This window comes from Schistocerca americana, chromosome 6, assembly GCF_021461395.2.
Source record: "Schistocerca americana isolate TAMUIC-IGC-003095 chromosome 6, iqSchAmer2.1, whole genome shotgun sequence".
Taxonomy (NCBI): domain Eukaryota; kingdom Metazoa; phylum Arthropoda; class Insecta; order Orthoptera; family Acrididae; genus Schistocerca; species Schistocerca americana.
The window spans coordinates 509,117,614-509,139,805 of NC_060124.1; the positions used below are offsets into that span (position 1 = coordinate 509,117,614).

Sequence of the window (22,192 nt, forward strand, 5' to 3'; positions counted from 1 at the left end):
TTCAAGGCTGGGTGTCGTTGTTCGGACCTCAGAAGAAGAGGTGAAATGTGTGTAACAGGAGCTCTGACAACTTTCTCATCGTGTGACACATGCACTGTGGCGTTGGGCAGAATTGTAGTAAAATTTGGTGCCAATGTGACATCATAAACTCACTTTACAGCTCACGTGAATTTACGAGCTGTGGTTTTTCTTTGCATGTGTCGACACCTGACTATTAGAAGCATCGACGAGGCCGAGGGTGACGCCGTAGGGCCCCACGCGTACAGAGAAAGATTTTCGGAATCTTTGAGCCAAATTTAAAATCTATACGTCGAAGGGTTCATTCAAGTGAGTGATCCTTTAATTTTGTTGCACAGTGCCCTCGGTGGCTCAGATGGATAGAGCGTCTGCCATGCAAGCAGGAGATACCGGGTTCGAGTCCCGGTCGGGGCACACATTTTCAATATGTCCCCAATGAAGAACATCAACGCCTGTTTGCAGCTAGGGTGTTCATTTAATTATCATTTCACTTCGTGTATTAGTTTATGAGAATAGGACAACTGAAAAATCATATGCTGAGGACTAGTTGGCTGAAAGAAGACACTCGTCGCCTTATAATTGCGGTCTAAACGTAACAGAATTAGCATCGGCGAAAAAGAAAGGGCTTGTTAGGGTGCGCAACATATCAGGGTACGTGTCTGCCGCAAATGTACGGAGTCTCGTAGACACTTCTTTTCCATCAGTTGCTGCTGAAGATTGTGACGGATACTGCAAAAAGCGTGCAAGAGACAGAGGAATAACGCTGGGCTGTTGTTGACTATATTGCTGTCGATGAATTTATCTTGAAAACAATCACATCTGAAGTAAGTGATGATGAGTCAGACACACACACACACACACACACACACACACACACACACACACACACACACACGCAAGTGGATGATGGTAAAAGTGAAATGAAACTTCCTGGCATATTAAAACTTTGTGCCGGACCGAGACTCGATTTTAGGACCATTTTCTTTCGCGGGCAAGTGCTCTACCGTCTGAGCTACCTAAGCACGACTGAAAGTGAAATGGTTGTGCAAAGTTACCAGTATGTAAAGTATGACAGCTTCAATAAAAGGGAAAACGTCTTCCATGCACTGTGTTGCAAGTTTTACCTCTGAAGAAAGACATAACTCATCAGGCTGTAGTTGAAATACAAGGTGTAACAGGTGTAAGTACAGATATTTTTATACGTGGTGCCTTAATATGGCCGGCCGTGGTGGCCGAGCGGTTCTAGGCGCTGCAGTCTGGAACCGCGGGACTGCTACGGGCGCAGGTTCGAATCCTGCCTCGGGCATTGATGTGTGTGATGTCCTTAGGTTAGTTAGGTTTAAGTATTTCTAAGTTCTAGGGGACTGATAACCTGAGAAGTTAAGTCCCATAGTGCTCAGAGCCATTTGAACCACTTTGAAGCCTTAATATGTACGCACATCAGTGTGTTGGTTGGTCTTTCTCGAAAAGTTGTTACACAAACACTTCAGAAACTTCAGGACCTGACGTTTTCTGCACTGCCGAAACTACACCTCTAAGTAAGTTTTGCGTACACACGTCCACATTTCAATACATGACCTTCTGTCCATGGGAAAACAAGCATTAGTGGCTTGCCTGTGCCACGTGTACGTGTAGGTACTATCCAACCTAAAAACAAAACTTGTATTAGCTGTAATTATTAGTCTGCAAACGGCGTAAATACTGATGTAATGTTGTCCAAGACACCGACCTCAGTCATCATTAGAAATATGTACATTTATACCCAGGACTCCCTATATTTATATGCACTACTTGTTTCGGGCTGTCGGGATCACCCATTAAAAAATGATAGTATTACTTCTATATGGTACTGTTTGCTTTCCATTTAGTAAGTGCATGTAATTGTTGCAATTAATAAATTCGCTGATCATGTCGTTAATGAGATAATTTCAGTTTCGATTACGAACAATACATGAGCGATCTGTACTTCAGTTTGTGACTTCTGCTTCCATGGAAGCATGAAACAGCGGTTTCGATACCTGCTCACAGGGGGGTTGCTGTGTATCTAGGGGCCAGATTTGCTTCTTCTGCTTCCCTCAGAAATCCTCTTTCGTAGTCGCCAAATTATAGTTAACACTAGAATTACAGGCTGCATCGGGTATGATGCTAGTGCTATGTGTGGCATTAAGCGGGAAAAAATACCCAGACGGGGGAGGGGGGTATGTGTATGACAATAGCTGGAGGGACTTGCTGGGAGCAAAAGAGCCAAGCATGTCCCCTAGACAGACGGTGACATGGTGAGGAGCACTGAAGGGTGGTTCCCACTTGCCTCCCTTTGCCTGGTACTTCGGTGTTTGTTGCATGTATTCCAATCTCTGCCTTCCTCTTCAATTTTTACTCTCTACAGTTCCCTGTAATACCATGGAAGTCGCTACCTTGTATCTTAACGGATGTCCTATCATCTTGTCCCTTTTTCTTGTCAGAGTTTCCTAGAAGTTCCTTCCCTTGTCGATTCTGCGGAGAATCTCCTCATTTCTTACCTCTGCAGATCCGCATAATTTTCAGCATTCATGTCTAGCACTACATCCCAAATTCTTCACGTCTCTTCTGTTCCGGTTTTCCCACTGTCCATATTTCTGTGCTCCAAACGCACGTTCTCAGAAATTCCTTCTTCAAATTAGGGCCTGTGTTTGATACTAGTAGACTTCTCTTGGCCAGGTACGTCCTTCTTGCCAGTGCGAGTCTCCTTTTTATATCCCCCCTTGGTCGGTTAACCATTTCTGCTGCCTAGGTAGACGAATTCCTCGATTTCGTCTACTGCATCGTACATAATTGTGATGTTAAGTTTCTCTTAGTTCTCATTTCCGATACTCCTTATTACTTTCGTCTTTCTTCGGTTTACTGTCAATCCATATTCTGTTGTCATCAGACTGTTTACTCGATCCAGCATATCCTGTTATTCTTCTTCCCTTTAACTAAGGATAGCAACGTCGTTAGCGAATCTCTCATCATTGACACCCTCTCGCCTTGAATTTTAATCCCACTTTTGAACCTTTCTTTTACTTTTGTCACTGTTTCTTCGATGTACGAGTTTAAAACAGTAGTGGTGAAAGACAACATCCCTGTCTTATACTCGTTTTAATCCGAGTACTTCGTCGTTGATACTGCAGTCTCGTTGTTTCGTCTTAGTTCTTGTATATGTTGTATATTACCAGTCCTTCACTATAGACTACCCTTATTTTCCTTAGAACATCTGACACCATTTTATGTTGTCGAACGCTTTCTTCCAGGTCGACAAATCCTATGTACGTTTCTTAATTTACCTTATGTACCTCTACCATTATCAGCTGCAACATTAGAACTGCCTCTCTGGTGCCTTTACCTTTCCTAAAGCCAAACTGGCTGTCATCGAACAGATCAGTTTTCTTTTCCTTTTCTGTATATTTTTCTTGTCTGCGCTGTTACACTGACTGTGCCATAATTTTCGCACGTGTCGGCTTTTGTCATCTTCGGAATTGTGTTGATGATACTCTTCTAAAAGTCAGTTGGTATATAGCGAGACTCATAGACTTTACACACGAACGTGAATAATCGTTTTGTTGCCACTTACCTCAATTATTTTAGAAATTCTGATAGATTGTTATCTGTATCTTCTTCCTTGTTTGATCTTAAGTCATTCAAAACCAAACTAAAACTAAACTCCGTCCGAACAGGCCTTGGAAGGCCGAACAGTACCGACCGGCCGCCGTGTCATCCTCAGACCACAGGCGTCACTGGATGCGGATACGGAAGCGCATGTGGTCAGCACACCGCTCTCCCGGCCGTGTCAGCTTACGAGACCAGAACCACTACTTCTCAATCAAGTAGCTCTTCAGTTTGCCTCACAAGGGCTGAGTGCACCCTGCTTGCCAACAGCGCTCGGCAGACCAATGGTCACCTATCCAAGTGCTAGCGCAGCCAGACAGCGCTTAACTTCGGTGATCTGACGGGGACCGGTGTTACCACTGTGGCAGGGCCGTTGGCGCTAAGTCATTCAAAGTTCTTTGAAATTCTGATTGTGATACTAGATCCCTTATCTCTTCGCTATCGCCGGCCGCTGTGGTCGAGCGGTTCTAGGCGCTTCAGTCCTGAACCGCGCGACCGCTACGGTCGCATGTTCGATTCCTACCTCGGGCATGGTTGTGTGTGATGTCCTTGGGTTAGTTAGGTTTAAGTAGTTCTAAGGACTAGGGGAGTGATGACCTCAGATGTTAAGTCCCATAGTGCTCAGAGCCATTTGAACCATTTTTTCTTCGCTATCGACTTCTGTTTCTTTTTCTGTCAAGTCACCAGACACGTCTTCTCCTCATAGAGGCTTTCATTGTAACCCGTCCATCCATCCGCTCTCTCCTCTGCATTTAATAGTGGTATTCTCACTGCACTGTTAACGTTACCATCAATGTTTTTAATTTCACCGAAGGTTGTTATGACTGCTCCGCATGCTGTGTCAGTCCTTCCAACAGTAATTTCTGCTTCGATTTCTTCACCTTTTTCATGCTTGCCTTAGCTGCCCTGTGCTCCTGATTTATTTCATTCCCAATTGACTTGTACAGTATTTCTGTATTGCTGAATTTCGCTGAACATTTTTACTTCCTTCATCCATTGATCAGATGGACTATTTTTTCTATTATTCATGGTTTTTTCGGAGATACCATGTGATAACAAGCTCGTAACACACTATTTGTACAAAAGTATCCAGACACCCCTACGTAGAGCATATTGGCCACCAGATTCCACGAGAGGAGGACCTGTCAGTGCAGAAGATGGCGGAGAGTATTGTGTTGAGGGTAGAAAATCAGAAAGAGCAGAATAAGTCGCTTATGAGAGTTCGGTGACTTTGAACGTGGAGTAGACATTGTGTGGCACCGGGGTAACACATCTATTAGGGACATTTCAACCACTGTAAAGGCTGCCCGGTTGGCTATGTGACTGTGAAGTGGAAATGCGAAGGAACAACTGCAGCTAAATCGAGATCAGACAGACCTCACCTATTAAAGGACACAGACTGTCGAGCGCGGCTGAAGGTGAATGTAAAAACGGGATACAATCAATGGAAATAATCGCTCGTGAGTTGCAAAGCGTCAACGGCAGTCCAGTTAAAACAACGACAGTATGTAGGTGTAATGTCTCTTTCTGCTATAAGCTATATGAGGATTCTATTAAGTTCGTGAAGTTGAAATTTCGTAAAGCTGTCTTTCATAAAACCTCGTAAGAAACAATTACAAATAAGCAATACTATATTTGCAGTTTGCCAAATTAAACTTTAAATTCTGATTGAAAACGAGCACCAGGTTCCCTACAAATAATAGCACATACGTTAGCGTAATAAAATTTATGCAAAGAGGCACCCGACGCTTAATAAATTGTATCACTGAAAATAGTCACTTTATGATAAAATAAATCTTGTGATTTGATGCTAATTAATTTTGATAGTATTTTTAAATAAGTTCTTCTGCTCCGGCTTCGTCGTATTTCCTGTGGAAATAAAAAGTTTAAATGCGCCGCGTAATGGCGGCCAACTTTCTAAGTCAAAGATGATCGCAGCTAGCTCCGCAGCAGCTGCAAAAAATGCTACACAAACTCTTACGTTATAACAAATGTTGCGTGGGTTCCTTAAATGATTACTCTGCACTCCAGATTAGGATATTATATTTTCGTAACTCTTTTACACATCAATTCTGTTCTAGTAATTAAACGAGAGCAAGACAAAAGCTATCGCAATACAATCGTACTTTCTGCACTCAAACAATAGCTAAGACACAAGAAAACATCAGAAGACGACTAAGTTCATTGCCTTTCCGTCCTTTAATAATATAACAAAGATTATAGTGTTCTTTAGTTTACACATTTCATCTTATATCACGGAGAATAATGTCTTTTTTCTATTATCAGAATCGATAAATTGTCTTTAAAGTTATTTCGTCACTTTGTCCGTATTATAATTAGGCATTTAAGTTCACACAACATTATGCATGTATAGTTCTTTTGTAGTTATTTATATTGTTCATGTCAAATATATGGAAAGGAACACTATATAGGGAGTTAAGAAAAGTGGGGTACAGTTCTCGAGCAGCTTCTCATAAGCCGCACATCTTTGTACTCAATACTGAGCGACGATTGAAGTAAACGCCACTGAACGATGGATAACTGGAAGCAAGTGGTTTGGAATGGCGAATCACGCTAGGCCCTGTAGCAGTCCAATCGAAGTTTTTGGGTCTAGTGAATGCCTGGGAAACGTTACTTGCCATCATGTGTACTGCCAACAGTGAAGTACGGAAGGGGTAGTTTACTGTACGGCGAGTTTTCGCGGTGTCCAAACTGCGCTTAACAAAACGCTAAATGCTGAAGGATATGAAGACATTTTACAGAATAGTGTTACGCGCATGGTAGAGGAGACAATGACTGTACTCGAATCGGCGTGATAGCGCATGATGCCGTAAAGCAGCACCTGTGAGGGTATGGTTTTTCGACAGTAACGTTCCTGAAATGTACTGGCCTGCACAACTACACATGTTCCTGCCCAGGACACTTTTCGGATAAGTTACAACGTCGACTTCGTTCCCGAAACCGGTTTGCTACATCTTACCTTCTCTAGTTTTGCTTTTGAGAAAGAATGACCGTTCATTTCTCCATGGACATTCAGACATCTCGTTGAAAGTGCCTCCAGAACAGTTCAAGCCGTCATAAAGCCAAGGGGTGCAGAGGCCCTACATTAATGTCCACTAACAGGTGTCAGGATCCATTTGATCAGATAATGTACTGTTATACACGCATCTGCAGTGTGTACTCTTGCGTTGTACTGCATGAAATAACGGCAGGTGTTTTAGTCAGTTGTTAGTTTTTTGAAAAAAGTGGCAGATAAACAGCCCTCACCTGAAATTACCGGAATTAAATAAATCAGTTACCTATGGCAAAGTTTATGCAGTGCCGCGTAATTAACATAACTAGCAAATATAAACTATGTTTCCCAAATATTTTTGTGTGGCAGGATTAATCCCATGAATTAAAAGAGTTACAATTACTGCCACAGCTCCATCTAACAATGAAAATATTTTCAGATCACCACAATGAATTCTTATTTGTTTAAATTTTTTCCCGTCTTGCCGCAGCTACACAACGACGCTGACAATGCTACAATCACTAAGAACTGCGTACTATCTGATGATCGGTCGGTGGGCGACTCGAAACCCGTAATGGGAAAATAAAAACTGTAGCGTCAAAAAGGCGACTGGCAGCAGTTTCAATAGTGGGAAATAGTGTAAATGTATGGATTTTTCCAGAAAAATTAACATTGTCGGTTGGGATAGTTGCGCGCAGTGTATTTGCAATAGTATGAGATACAGTATACTGACTAATGCAGTCAGATAGTATCGCAACTGATGTCAGTAGTACAGTACACAACAAGAACTCAACGATTTAGATGTCAGAACGTGGAACTTAGTATAAAGGCAGTCGGCTCCGTGCGATGTTAGTGTGTGCGTACATGCATTTCCTGCAGATAGGAAATAGACACCTTTAGTGACATTGCGAATCGTGTACACAAACAACGATTGTGACGTAGCCACTAGCAAAACAATTATCATGTAATGGAAAATCAAAAATCGGTGCGTGGAAGACAATGGGACTCTTGAACCGTTCAAATACAGTGATTTATAATTTGGTTAGATTCGGCCCACGATACGGACAAAACGGAAAATATGTGCAAAGTAATAAATTATCTCAAGCATCGAAACGGTTATTTTTGCGCAAAGTAAGGGCAACAAACCGTTATTCTTCTCAACTAGCTGCTCATTTACAATTGCCAGTAACTGCCTTACGTTTACGACAAATTTTGTCAGATGAAAACATCTTGCATTCAAGAAACGTTGCAGAAATCTAGTATAACACCAAAACTAAACAGGTTAGATTGGAGTTTGCTGAAAAACGTGTGCCCTGGACTTCAAAATGAGACAAACTCATCTTCAGTGATAACAAGAAGTTTAATTTAGATAGGTAGGATGAATTTAAATATGATTGACGTCATTTGTGGGCAGAGTAGCAGGTAGAAATGAACAGTGGAAGTGTTATTATTTCGGCAGCATTCTGCACTAAATGTAAATCACGCATTGCTTGGGTGACCACTAAAATGAACTGTAATATGTGCTGAGATTCTCGAGACAGAATGGATTAGAATGTACAAGCAACTAAGGGACGAAAGTCTAATTTTTCAACAAGATAATGGATCTCTACAGATTTCTGTACAACAAAAACGTGGTTTGAAGATAAAGATATCGATGTCTTGTATTGGCTTGCACGTAGCCTGGATACGAAACCCGTAGCAAACCTTTGTGAAATACTTGCAAGGCGCGTTTGTCGCAATAAAAGACAATCTGAACCCGTATGTGAGCTGAAGTGAACGACACGAGAAAAGTGACAGTTTCACTACCTTAGCAAAAATCAATATCGAAGAGAATTTTTGACGTAATTAGAAAGAACAGAGGGTGGACAAAGTACATCTACATCCATATGGATTCTCTGCAAATCACATTTAAGTGCCTGGCAGAGGGTTCATCGAACCACCTTCACGATTCTGTTATTCCAATATCGTATAGCGCGCGGAAAGAACGAACACCTATGTCTTTCAGTACAAGCTCTGATTTCCCTTATTTTATCATGATCGTTTCTCCCTATGTAGGTCGGTGTCAACAAAATATTTTTGCATTTGGAGGAGAAAGTTGTTGATTGGAATTTCTTGAGAATATTACTTCGGAAAGAAAAACGTCTTCGTTTTATTGATGTCCATCCCAAATCCTATATAATTTCAGTTACACTCTCTCCCCCATTTCGCGATAATACAAAACGTCCCGCCCTTCTATGAACTTTTTCGATGTACTCCGTCAGTTCTATCCGGTAAGGATCGCACACCTAACAGCAGTATTCTAGAAGAGGACGGACAAGCATAGTGTAGTCTCCTTTGTAGATCTGTTACATTTCCTAAGTGTCCTGCCAATAACACTCAGTCTTTGGTTGGCCTTCCCCACAACCTTTTCTATGTGTTCCTTTCAATTTAAGTTGTTCGTAATTGTAATTCCTAAGTATTTAGTTGAATTTACGGTCTTTAGGTTTGACTGATTTATCGTGTAACCGAAGTTTAACGGATTCCTTTTAGCATTCATGTGGATGACCTCACACTTTTCGTTATTTTGGATCAGTTGCCAATTTTCGCACCATACAGATATCTTTTCTAAATCGATTTGCTATTTGTTTCGATCGTCTGATGACTTTACTAGTCGATAAACGACAGCGTCAGCTGCAAACAACCTAAGACGGATGCTCGGATTGTTTCCAAACTCGTTTACACAGATAAGGAACAGCAAAAGGCCTATCCCACTACCTTTGGTAACGCCACAAATCACTTCTGTTTTACTCAATGTTTTCCCGTCAGTTACTACGAAAGGTGACCTCTCTGACAGGAAATCGAGAATCCAGTCAAATAATTGAGACGATATTCCATAAACAAGCAATTTCACTACAAGCCGCTTGTGCGGTACGGTGTAAAAGGCCTTCCGGAAATCCAGAAATAAGGAATCAATTTGAAATCCCTGGTCAATAGCACTCAACACTTTGTGATACGCAAGCACGACTCAGACCTCGTCCTCAGAGCTTTACTTCTGCCAGTATCTCGTCTCCTACCTTCCAAACTTCACAGGAACCCTCCTGCTACGAACCGTGCAATAACTCAACAGGACAGTGAGTGCCTTCATATCAATTTCCATCCAAGAAATGCAAACAGCTTATCTTGTAACTCGTTTTATGAAACGAACTACGTAATTCCGTCATGATTATGTCTTCCGTGTATTTACTACTTTGACAATGAAAGAAAAAAAATGAAATGATCGTACGGCATTGTTGGGCGGGAGGTCCCATTAGGGTTTGGCCGCCAAGTGCAAAGTTGGCGGCACATTGGGCGCCTTGCAGCAGATGATGAGGACAACACAACACAACACAACAGCCAGCCCACGAGTGGTGAAAAATCTCCAATGCGACCGGGAATCGAACCCGGGCCCTCTGCATGGTAGGCAAGCACATAGCGAAGCAGGCGACCACTTTCACAATAAATTCGATACATGTATGCTTCAGACATTGTGTATTTTGAGGGTCACTCCAAAAGAAATTCTCACTATTATTTTTTAATGCATCTTTTATTCTACTCGTTTGAAAGTTTTACAGTGTGTAGATACATCCTTTAGGAACAATACTTTCATTTCTCCACATAATTTCCATCCCTCTCAACTGCGTTACGCCATCTTGGAACCAGCGCCTGTGTACCCGCACGCTAAAATTCTGGACCAACCTGTTGGAGCCTCTGTTTTGCAGCGTCCACAAGGGAGTCATCATCTTCAAAGCTTGTTCCACGAAGAGAGTCTTTCAGTTTGCCAAAGAGATGACAGTCACATGGAGCCAGGTCAGGACTGTGTTGTCCATCCGAGTTTTGTGATCGCTTCCATGGATTTTTGACTGACACGTGGCCGTGCATTGTCCTCCTTTTGCCGATGTCGTCGAACACGACTCAGTCGAGCTTGAAGTTTCTCCAGTGTCGTCACATATGCATCAGAATTTATGGTGGCTCCACTTGGCATTATGTCCACAAGCAAAAGTCCTTCGGAATCGAAAAACACCGTAGCCATAACTTTTCCAGCAGAAGGTGTGGTTCTGAATTTTTTTTCCTTGGGTGAATTTGCATGTTGCCACTCCACTGAGTGCCTCTTTGTCGCTGGTGAAAAATGATGGAGCCATGTTTCATCACCTGTCACAGTTCTTCCAAGAAATTCATCTCCACCATTCTAGTACTGTTCCAAAAGTTCGCTGCATACCGTTTTCCTTGTTTCTTTGTGAGCCACTGTCAACATCCTGGGAACCCACCTGGCACAAACCTTTTTTAACGCCAACACTTTCAGTATTCTGCGAACACTTCCTTCCCCTATCCCAACATAGCATGACGATTCGTTCACTGTGATGCGTCTGTCAGCAGTGACCAATTCGTTAACTCTCTGCACATTGTCTGGCGTGTGTGCAGTACGGGGCCTGCCGCTGCGAAGACAATTCTCAATATTGCCGTGCCCGCTTTCATCACGTAACCTGCTTGCCCACCGACTAACTGTACTGCGATCGACAGCAGCATCTCCATACAATTTTTTCAACCTCTTGTGGATGTTTTCCACTGTCTCGTTTTCACAGCACAGAAATTCTATGACAGCACGTTGCTTCTGACGAAGTGTAGCAGCCATCTTGAAGACATGCTGTGACGGCGGCACTCACGGGAACAGGTTGAACTAAGTTTGAAAACAAGCGGGAAGGATGTATCTACACACTGTAAAACTTTCACACATGCAGACTGAAAACTGTATTTTTACAAAAATAGTGTGCGTTTCTTTTGGAGTGACCCTCATACATGCGTAGGAACCTGGCCGTTACATTGATTTCCACTACTGTGTTACTGAAAAAAATTTGTACAGTCGTTTCTTTCTCGCTCCATTTGCAAGTGGAACATTAAAAGAAATGACTAGTAGTGATGCATGGTATGCTCTGCCATGTTTGCAGAGTACGTGTGGATCTACTGGGTGATCAAAAACTCAGTATAAATTTGAAAACTTAATAAACCACAGAATAATGTAGATAGAGAGGTAAAAATTGACACACATGCTTGGAATGACATGGGGTTTTATTAGAACAAAAAACAACAACAAAGTATTGCTAGACGCGTGAAAGATCTCTTGAGCGCGTCGTTTGGTGATGGTCTTGTGCTCAGCCGCCACTTTCGTCATGCTTGGCCTCCCAGGTCCACAGACCTCAGTCTGTGCGATTATTGGCTTTGGTGTTACCTGAAGTCGCAAGTGTATCGTGATTGACCGACATCTCTAGGGACACTGAAAGACAACATCCGACGCCAATTCCTCACCATAACTCCGGACATGATTTACAGTGCTTTTCACAACTTTATTCCTCGACTACAGCTATTGTTGAGCAATGATGATGGACACATTGAGCATTTCCTGTAAAGAACACCATGTTTGATTTGTCTTACTTTGTTATTCTAATTATTGCTATTCTGATCAGATGAAGCGCCATCTGTCGGAAATTTTTTTGAACGTTTCCATTTTTTGGTTCTAATAAAACCCCATGTTATTTCAAGCATGTGTGTCAATTTGTACTGAAACAGAACTTGTTGTACCGCTCCAATGTTTTATTAAATTTCTAGCACGCAGAAATTATTAGCAAGAGTTTCTTCTCTTGATGGTAATACCTCAGCTGGTATCCAAAAGGAGAGAATGGACTAAACATTGTTATTTATTGAATTTTTTTCTGTTGTGTACCTCGTTTCCCATTTTCCTTTCCTTTGTGTGGCTTGGACGGTATAAATGAGTGAGTGTGTGAACTAGCAGAAAGCTTTAGGCACAGATTGTAACACTGCATGAATGGTCTTTCTGGGGTAGGGTAGTACCAACCTCCCAAGCGTGAACAAGTTTAGCAGAGACCAAGTTTGCAGGTCAGGGCAAAGATGACACGTAGGCGCGCGTATTGGCTCTGTCAGGTTGGCGTGCCACCCCCACCATGTTTGTAGGTGGAACGGTTAGGCGAATTCGGTTGGAAGAGCACTTGTTCCTGGGTCGTGGTGCTGGACAGACATGGACACGAAGCTCTCGTTTTGGTAATGTTAACGTAGGTATTAGATTGTCTGAAATCTGCTCTGTAATGAAGTCCAGATGTTGAAATCAGGTGCGAAATTACCACTGAAACCCCACACGGGAATGGATTTTCTTAATTTACTCGAATTTCAGCAGACCTTGCGTTAGTGCCTTGTTCAGGCAACGCACCATGTGCCTTAAGCTCACGGTCACGTTATTGCTCTGTGCTTAACGGAAATTCACTCATTCAATGTATTTTAATCTGGTCTTTCATTTAGAGTAATATTTTGGGGGTTTTTATTTATTTTCCATATGTTTTCTTTGTGAACTTGCTTTCGCGCCACGTGGTCGTTTGGAGCAACCGCCGCATTGATAAATTGTAGTTTCGGTCTGAAAATATATTGTACACGATGAATAATCATACGATAGTGAGCGAATGTAAAATAGGGAAGGAATAATCGTGTGTGTCCATATTTTTCTGGGTTTCTGTTGGCTACTGAAACTTGGCCATGTGGGTTGAACAGCATTGAAGTGATGTTTCTTGCGCACCCCCATAACGAGTTGATTTGTTGGCGATGTTGTGCGTTAAGTAAAATACTCGTTCCACTAGGAAAAGTATTGGATTTTAATGCCCACTGATTTGATAAAGATTTGCAAAATACTCTTCCACCCTGATCTAGTTTTGCTTGTATTATCCTTGCGGAACTTGTTCTGAGTAATCTATAGTAACTGAATGTAATGACCGAGGGTTTAGGTATAATTGTGCGGTTGTATAGAATTAGATTGAAACCAGGTCTGCGCTCCTCTGTCCCATTCCATAATTACGTGGCGAAACTGAACCATGTTAACTAGAGACCAGTTTTGATGATGTACATTGCAAGAGAAACACGACTAGTTGTTGAAATACCATCGGTACTGAATAAATATCAATTAATCTCTACCCTCGACTGATTATTTACTCCTTCCATCATAAAGAATAGGCGGCAGTCAGTACCACAGTCGAATTCTGGGTCATGAAAGCAAATAAAAGCTATATAATGCCTATTAAGCCCTGTGTAGGTGCCTTCTGTAGTGGTTCAAAAAAATGGGTTATCTGTTGCGTTCAAATCTACCGGTTCGTTAAAACCGTCCGTTAGAAATTATTAATACCCAGCAATAACTCGCAGGGGTCAGTAATTTCGTGGACCACGCGAATTTAAGAAACCATTTACTACAGACGGTAGCTTGCAGGAGCGGTAGGACATGTCAAAGCGACGGTAATCTACCTACTTAGGTGGACTTATACCACCACCAGTACTGGAAGGTTACGTTGCAGTACCTATCTATCTACATTATTCCGTGATTTTTTCAGTTTTGAAATTTATACTGACTTTTTGATCTCCCGGTAGATGGAGCGCGCTGTAAATCATAATTAAGTAGCAGGTTAAGTTGTGGTTTTACTCGTAGCGTTAATCTGTTTGTGGTCGGTACGAGCGCCGGGGGCTCACCTGCACTGGGTGACAGCGGCTTGATGGCCTGCGCTGCCTCCACCACGCCGATCGCCGCCGCCATCAGCGCCAGCGCCGACACCAGGACACGGGATGCGCGCATTGCTCAGCCGGTGCTTCACAGGATAATAATGACCAGCGGGCAGAGCGGCGCGCGCTTTTAACACCGCAGCAGCAGCAGCAGCAGCAGCAGCAGCCATTACTTCAGCGGCGGTGCTTTCCCGTCTTCTTATTTTTCACGCAAGGTGGCTGGCCTTGAGAAGTTCTCGTACCTGGGAACGCGATGACACCACAAGTTAACTCCATCACTTTCGACGTTTCATGTTGTTGTTTTTTATTTTTTTATTTTTCTCGGAACAGAACGGAGAGTTAGCGAAAACTGACGAGGTTAAAAACACACGGTAAGTAGTGACTCCGGCCCGGCTTCATACGGGCAGCATTAAGTATCTACTACCAGACGACTTGTGCGCCGTAGCGTACTACTTTTTAAGGCCATCGCGTACAGTTACGAATAAAATTTACAGAACAACGACAGGTAACTGAATAAAATCACTTTGAACTACACCGTCCAGTCACATTAATGTGATCACCGGCTATGATCGATCTCAGCGGGCAGTAACCACTCACAGACAGCAGCTGGCAGCACCAGCAGTGGTGGGTACATAAAGCGTGTGTGTGTGGGGGGGGGGGGGGGGGGGACGCGGAAAGCAGTGAAGTCGTTGTCGGAATGCGCGAACCGAGTGCTTTATCTGACGTCCGAAAGAGTATCATCATTGGATTTCGGGCCACAGCTGGAAGCATTTCCGTGCCGCTGCCGTCGTTAAAGTAGACTGTGCATGGCGAAATGGCGCTACCCTCAGGGTGTATTGCTAACTGCTGAATGAGCACTAGTTTAGCATCGACTAGTCTAGCATCCACTAGAGTGCGTCAGCACTCTGTGTACCCTCCACCGCTGACGCGCCCTAGTCAACACTAGACAGGTAGTAAAGAACGCTGAGCTGCAGTCGCCGCTCAGTTTCCTATTCTCCGATTTCCACCAGTGGCAAGCAATGAAGGAAGCTCCAATGGAAAACGCCTATTTGCGCCAATAACAACAAGCAATGCATAGACCAATAAAAGAACACCCAATACCCTTCCTCCTCAGCCTCATATCCAATGACAGCACTCCTCCATAGTATATAAATAACCAAATTAGTGCTCATACAGTAGTTACCAATACACCCTGACGGAGGCATCTTGCAATAGTTGCCGAAACGTCGCAATGTTACAGTTAACAATGCGGCCTCAAACACAGAAGAATTTTATTGACTGCGACAACGGCCGCGAAAGCCTACGTTTACATTCCCCACTACGTGTTCCTGTATGAAAGTTATCCGAAATTTATCTCCCACTATATAAAAGGTCTATTTATTACCAAAACAACAAAATGTTATCCAACTTAAACTCGTCTGCTAACTTTTGACTAAATACAAATAACCTGAATGGAACTGTAACTGATCTGAATACAACTTGTCTTTATATTAAATGTACAGCTGAAGTAAAACAATTACGTAGTCCAAACCAAAATTTCCATTTACCTCGCGTCTTGACAACACTGTTGCAGATTTCTCTAAAGCAAACAGCAATCAGGGAGCGGCTAAGCTAGATTGAAATTTCTAAATGAAATTTCCAAACAGTATTCAAAATGTTGCTTACCACATGGTGTAATGTGGTAATATGTAATCATAAACAGTGGGATGGGGAGAGCAACTATTCCTATGAAATGATATTCCAAGACAACGATTTCAGAATGCCATATGTATTCAAAAATACAGAGTAATACTTCTCGTGATCTCGAGACATAACATTAGTCTGAACAATACTACGCTGAACAAAGTGAACAGTGATTTAAAAAGAGTATAATGTCAACAGAGAACAGCTTAATAAATTGATATTTGATTGGGTGACTCAGGGAAGTGGGGTGGTCTTACTCTCAATTCTGAGCAAGTGAACAAAGTTAACTAGCTGACTTTCTTCATCTAACAGATACCATCACAAATCAAAAGAGCACTCCTGAATACGTCCGGCACCTGCCACACGTCAACTACGAGTGTGTCAGACTGCGCAGAGGCAAAGACTGTGCCGAAACAAGACCAATGACGGTTTAAAATAACTTCCTCTCTCTCTGACGTGCAAATCAATAACTTACAAAAATGAAAATGACGTGCCCACCTTACAATGCGTACGGACGAATAGAGGTGCAAGTGTTGAGGATGCCAGACGAACCAAGAATCTACCAACAGTGTCTCCTCAGCGAGCGTTCAGCGAAAGTTGCTACACACGGGCTTCCGCAGCGTCTGGTACACAAACCCATGCTGACTACGGTTCATCGGCGACGAAGTCTGGAATTTTCCAGTATTCGCAACTGGACGCCAAGTGAGTGGTGGGGGGTCGCGTTTTTAGATGAGTGAGGTTTGTGTTCCGTCGGACAGAAAGCAGACACCCTGCAACAGCTGTTGGAAGGGACCTAGCTGCAGCAGGGAGTGTTATGGTTTGGGAAATGTTAAAATGGCGTTCCCTGGATGATCTTGTCATTCTGGAAGGCACAACGGTTCAACACAATTACGCATCCATCCTTACAGGCAATATATGCCTCACTAGAGTGACAGTGTATGTTCCACGATAAGTTTTATCCGACTTGCGATTTGACCCTGACCCGTGATAGGATGTTGTTGTTGTGGTCTTCAGTCCTGAGACTGGTTTGATGCAGCTCTCCATGCTACTCTATCCTGTGCAAGCTTTTTCATCTCCCAGTACCTACTGCAACCTACATCCTTTTGAATCTGCTTAGTGTATTCATCTCTTGGTCTCCCTCTACGATTTTTACCCTCCACGCTGCCCTCCAATACTAAATTGGTGATCCCTTGATGCCTCAGAACATGTCCTACCAACCGATCCCTTCTTCTGGTCAAGTTGTGCCGCAAACTTCTCTTCTCCCCAATCCTATTCAATACTTCCTCATTAGTTATGTGATCTACCCATCTAATCTTCAGCATTCTTCTGTAGCACCACATTTCGAAAGCTTCTATTCTCTTCTTGTCCAAACTATTTATCGGCCATGTTTCACTTCCATACATGGCTACACTCCATACGAATACTTTCAGAAATGACTTCCTGACACTTAAATCAATACTGGATGTTAACAAATTTCTCTTCTTCAGAAACGCTTTCCTTGCCATTGCCAGCCTACATTTTATATCCTCTCTACTTCGACCATCATCAGTTATTTTGCCCTACTGTCTTTCCCTAGCCGTAGCATAGGATAGGAAATACAATTTGTTTTTTTGAAAAAATATGTACCTCACAGTTCCTGTTGGTAAGCTGGGCTGGCTGGAAAGAAACCGACAGGCTCAGCTCGACTGTGGACCCTGAACTATGTGCCCCCTAGCAGTGCCGTCATAAGTCGGATTGACGCTTCTGGTCTTAAGAAGCGCGACGCTGCAGACGTGAACGTATACCGTGTTAAGACGTTACTAAGTTCTTATTACTAAAGCCCGCTATTTCTCACACAAAATAAAACGGAAATAACACATTGTCGCTGCTAGAATAGTATTCCTATAGTCGATAATCGAAGCCATGTCCTAAAAAATGTATTACAGCATATCCATCAATCACAGTGATTTAGAGGCGAAGATCTAGCAGAAATATCATAACACGGTGTAAAAACTCTAACAAAGCCATCCCGTCAATAGCAGTATGTGTTAAAGAAACATTCTCACATCGGCTGGGAATAAACAAAAATAAAAAGTCTTACGCTTTCTACCGAAGATACTTTGTGTTGCGTCTCACAGCGCTACCAAATACGCATCTAGAGAGATGAACTGCATCTCAAACAACCCTGCTAGGTAGTCAGCCCTTTAATTCCGACGTGCGACGAACACTGAACCAGAAAGTAATTACTGACATCAATTGTGGAATGCTTTCTATTGTATTTATTATAGGACTGACGTGTTACTGACATTGACAACACAGATTATACCAAAATGGCGCTCTCCTTATCGAGAAGTTCTCGCATGTGATCGCTACATCAGGTATACGATGGTGGCAACGTACAGGAATCATGTTGTTGTTGTGGTCTTCAGTCCTGAGACTGGTTTGATGCAGCTCTCCATGCTACCCTATCCTGTGCAAGTTTCTTCATCTCCCAGTATCTACTGCAACCTACATCCTTCTGAATCTGCTTAGTGTATTCATCTCTTGGTCTCCCTCTACGATTTTTACCCTCCACGCTGCCCTCCAATGCTAAATTTGTGATCCCTTGATGCCTCAGAACATGTCCTACCAACCGGTCTCTTCTTCTCGTCAAGTTGTGCCACAGACTCCTCTTCTCCCCAATTCTATTCAATACCTCCTCATTAGTTATGTGATCTGCCCATCTAATCTTCAGCATTCTTCTGTAGCACCCCATTTCGAAAGCTTCTATTCTCTTACTGTCCAAACTATTTATCGTCCATGTTTCACTTCCATACATGGCTACACTCCATACAAATACTTTCAGAAACGACTTCCTGACACTTAAATCTATACTCGATGTTAACAAATTTCTCTTCTTCAGAAACGCTTTCCTTGCCATTGCCAGTCTACATTTTATATCTTCTCTACTTCGACCATCATCAGTTATTTTGCTCCCCAAATAGTAAAACTCCTTTACTACTTTAAGTGTCTCATTTCCTAATCTAATACCCTCAGCATCACCTGACTTAATTCGACTACATTCCATTATCCTCGTTTTGCTTTTGTTGATGTTCATCTTATATCCTCCTTTCAAGACACTGTCCATTCCGTTCAACTGCTCTTCCAAGTCCTTTGCTGTCTCTGACAGAATTACAATGTCATCGGCGAACCTCAAAGTTTTTATTTCTTCTCCATGGATTTTAATACCTACTCCGAATTTTTCTTCTGTTTCCTTTACTGCATGCTCAATATACAGATTGAATAACATTGGGGAGAGGCTACAACCCTGTCTCACTCCCTTCCCAACCACTGCTTCCCTTTCATGCCCCTCGACTCTTATAACTGCCGGCTGGCTTCTGTACAAATTGTAAATAGCCTTTCGCTCCCTGTATTTTACCCCTGCCACCTTTAGAATTTAAAAGAGAGTGTTCCAGTCAACATTGTCAAAAGCTTTCTCTAAGTCTACAAATGCTAGGAACGTAGATTTACCTTTCCTTAATCTTTCTTCTAAGTTAAGTCGTAAGGTCAGTATTGCCGCACGTGTTCCAATATTTCTACGGAATCCAAACTGATCTTCCCCGATGTCGGCTTCTAGCAGTCTTTCCATTCGTCTGTGAAGAATTCGTGTTAGTATTTTGCAGCTGTGACGTATTAAACTGATAGTTCGGTAATTTTCACATCTGTCAACACCTGCTTTCTTTGGGATTGGAATTATTATATTCTTCTGGAATCATACTCGTCGAATATATTCCCTCCCTATAGTGTTTCGTGAGAAATGCACTCCTTTTTGTCGGCCACAACCGAGTATGATGATCGTTCTTAAAGTAATTTCGAAAGATGCATAGAATTCCAAAGAATCGCGGTGGACACTACAGTATTTGCTACGAAAATTTATCTGTTTACTAAGAATAATGAGTAACATCGCATCTTACAACAAGTAGATATTTACACAAGTAAACCCGGAAATATTATTAGTTTGTGACGATGATATAAGACTCGTAAATTCGTAAATGCGATACTGCGAGAATGCTGACTGTGGATCAGATCCGCCATGGGTCCCATACAGAATAGAAAGACATGTAATTCCCACAATATTGAGCTAATGGTTCTCTACCAGCCCACAACCCGATAGAAGAGAATTCACTGTGGAAATGTATTAGAGGCTGACAAACAGTATTTACTAATGTACAGAGCAGGTGAAGTAATGTGGTTAAGCTCCAGGTGCGGACTAAAGATATATAACAAATTTATATATCAAATCAAAAACCTGGGAGTGAGAAAAGTTGTCGGTAACCTCCTGATAGATTTTATAAAGTGTTTCAGACTACGAGAAACTTATATGTCCTCCTCTGCTCAAAAAAAGAACGTTGTATTTACAATGTACTCCAAGCCAATTGCTTCCAGGTGGCGTCAATGAACGAATATCTTACAGAATAGCTGCAGCACGGTGTTTATTAACGTTCTGCAGCTGTAATAAGAAAACACGAGAATTGACTGCTATGCACATATCAGATAAGCTTATAAATTATGTCCTGACTGCCGACAGTTTTAATTATCTACCAGCAAACTACTTGGCGAATCTTAACATCAACTCCAACAAAGACGATATATGTACTACACAGAACTGATATATTAAAGCAGGGGTGGCATATTTATCTCAGTCTAGAACAATGCTTTCCACGCTACCATCAAATATAGACATTTTCGAATTAGCTCTGGCTACCACAAGAAATGTTATCCCTCGAGTTAATGTGTTATGTGCACGGCAACAAAAACTGGTGTATATGTCTAGAGCGCTGAATATAAATAGCAATTAGAAAAAAAGAGGCACCTATTGCAGACAAGGCTTACGTACTGCTTTAAACACAGCGTATGTAGAAATGTGACTGTGACTGGAGAGTACAAGGTATAACTGCATTTAATGGACAATCGTTTGCAAAAGTTGTAAACTTAAAGTTGTATATAGATATTCCTCAAGAATGAACTACAAAAGAACTGGCAGCGTGGCGTGCTTTAACAGCTCTATTATACAGGAGGTATGAGGGTGAATTAAACTTCCCGAATGCTCTCAGGTAGAAGATTTGCAAGAAGGACTGAAACTAACTATTAAAGCTATAAACAGGTAGTTCGTGGCAAATACTATAAACAGCAGTGGTGGGCGGCCATATGTTAGTGCACTAGTGAAAAATGTTAAAACTGAGACCATTTACCATATTAAGGTATATATACAAAACTTTGTTTATAATGTTCCACACACATCTGGACTTGTTGTACTGGAGATGTTGTACATCTAAAAACATAACAACCGTTTGCAGAGTTTAAAACCGGTTCATAATGCTGTGGTGACCTATCTTCAGCTGTCTTTACATTTCTCCAACTAGATAGTTGTCCTTATTCTTAACACTAGCAAAGAAAACCAGCGATGCTTTTGCCAGCTTTAGTAGCTGCTACTAGTAGTTGGACTACCGTTTGGAATCATAAACGATTACTACCTGCAGGGGCACACGAGAAAAAACAATTTATGCAACTAAACGTGACGACGATCTCATTGCGGGAATCAGAGTACGTCATGTACTAAGCCCTGCGCATAGATTTAAAAGCAGTAGTTGCAGTTACACTGTGCGCTAATCAAAACTGTTGTATAGTCTATTCAAAATTACTTTTGTATTGATAGCTGCGACGGAAGTGGTAGGGAGAATGCCGCGCCGGAGGCACGGCTCGGATTCAGCCAATCCCGTGATGACTGTAGCCGCAGCCCAGCGGGCACGTGACCCCTGAGTTGCCAAATCTCAGTCCACAACACTTCCGCTGGTGCCGCGATTTAGTTGCAGTGAGTAAGTCAGTGCGATCGCTGCGCGCTGTGTTTGTTTCTTTGCAGTTTAGGTTCAAATGGCTCTGAGCACTACGGGACTTAACATCTGAGGTCATCAGTCCCCTAGAACCTAGAACTATTTAAACGTAACTAACCTAAGGACATCGCACACATCCATGCCCGAGGCAGGATTCGAACCTGCGACCGTAGCGGTCTCGCGGTTCCAGACTGAAGCCCCTAGAGCCGCTCGGCCACACCGGCCGGCTGCAGTTTAGGAGCTACCGTATTGTTTCTGTGACATTTGTTCTGTCTTATTTAACATGCCAGAAGAAAGTACATCGAAAGTAAGAAGTGGAAAAGTTCGACGTCGTTTTCGTTGACAGGTCTTTGCTTTACGAGGACAGTGTAGAGAAATGGTTTGTTCCTTAAGAGCTTACTTTGAGAATAAAAAAATTAATGGTGGCCCACTCTCTCCGTTA

At 42.4% G+C, this 22,192-nt stretch overlaps 1 protein-coding gene and 1 non-coding gene across 2 annotated transcripts in view; one reads left to right on the top strand and one right to left on the bottom strand.

Annotated features, from left to right (window-relative positions):
• LOC124619649 overlaps nt 1-14,339 on the bottom strand; it is a 64,020-nt gene extending 49,681 nt beyond the window's left edge. The window contains exon 1 of the mRNA XM_047146179.1: nt 14,189-14,339. Within this exon, the coding sequence (XP_047002135.1) occupies nt 14,189-14,291 (103 nt within the window). The 5' untranslated portion in view covers nt 14,292-14,339. The remainder of the gene's footprint in view (nt 1-14,188) is intronic.
• On the top strand, nt 358-432 carry Trnaa-ugc. The gene has a single exon. It is a non-coding gene; the product is annotated as a tRNA-Ala (tRNA).
• Nucleotides 14,340-22,192: the final 7,853 nt, after the last annotated feature.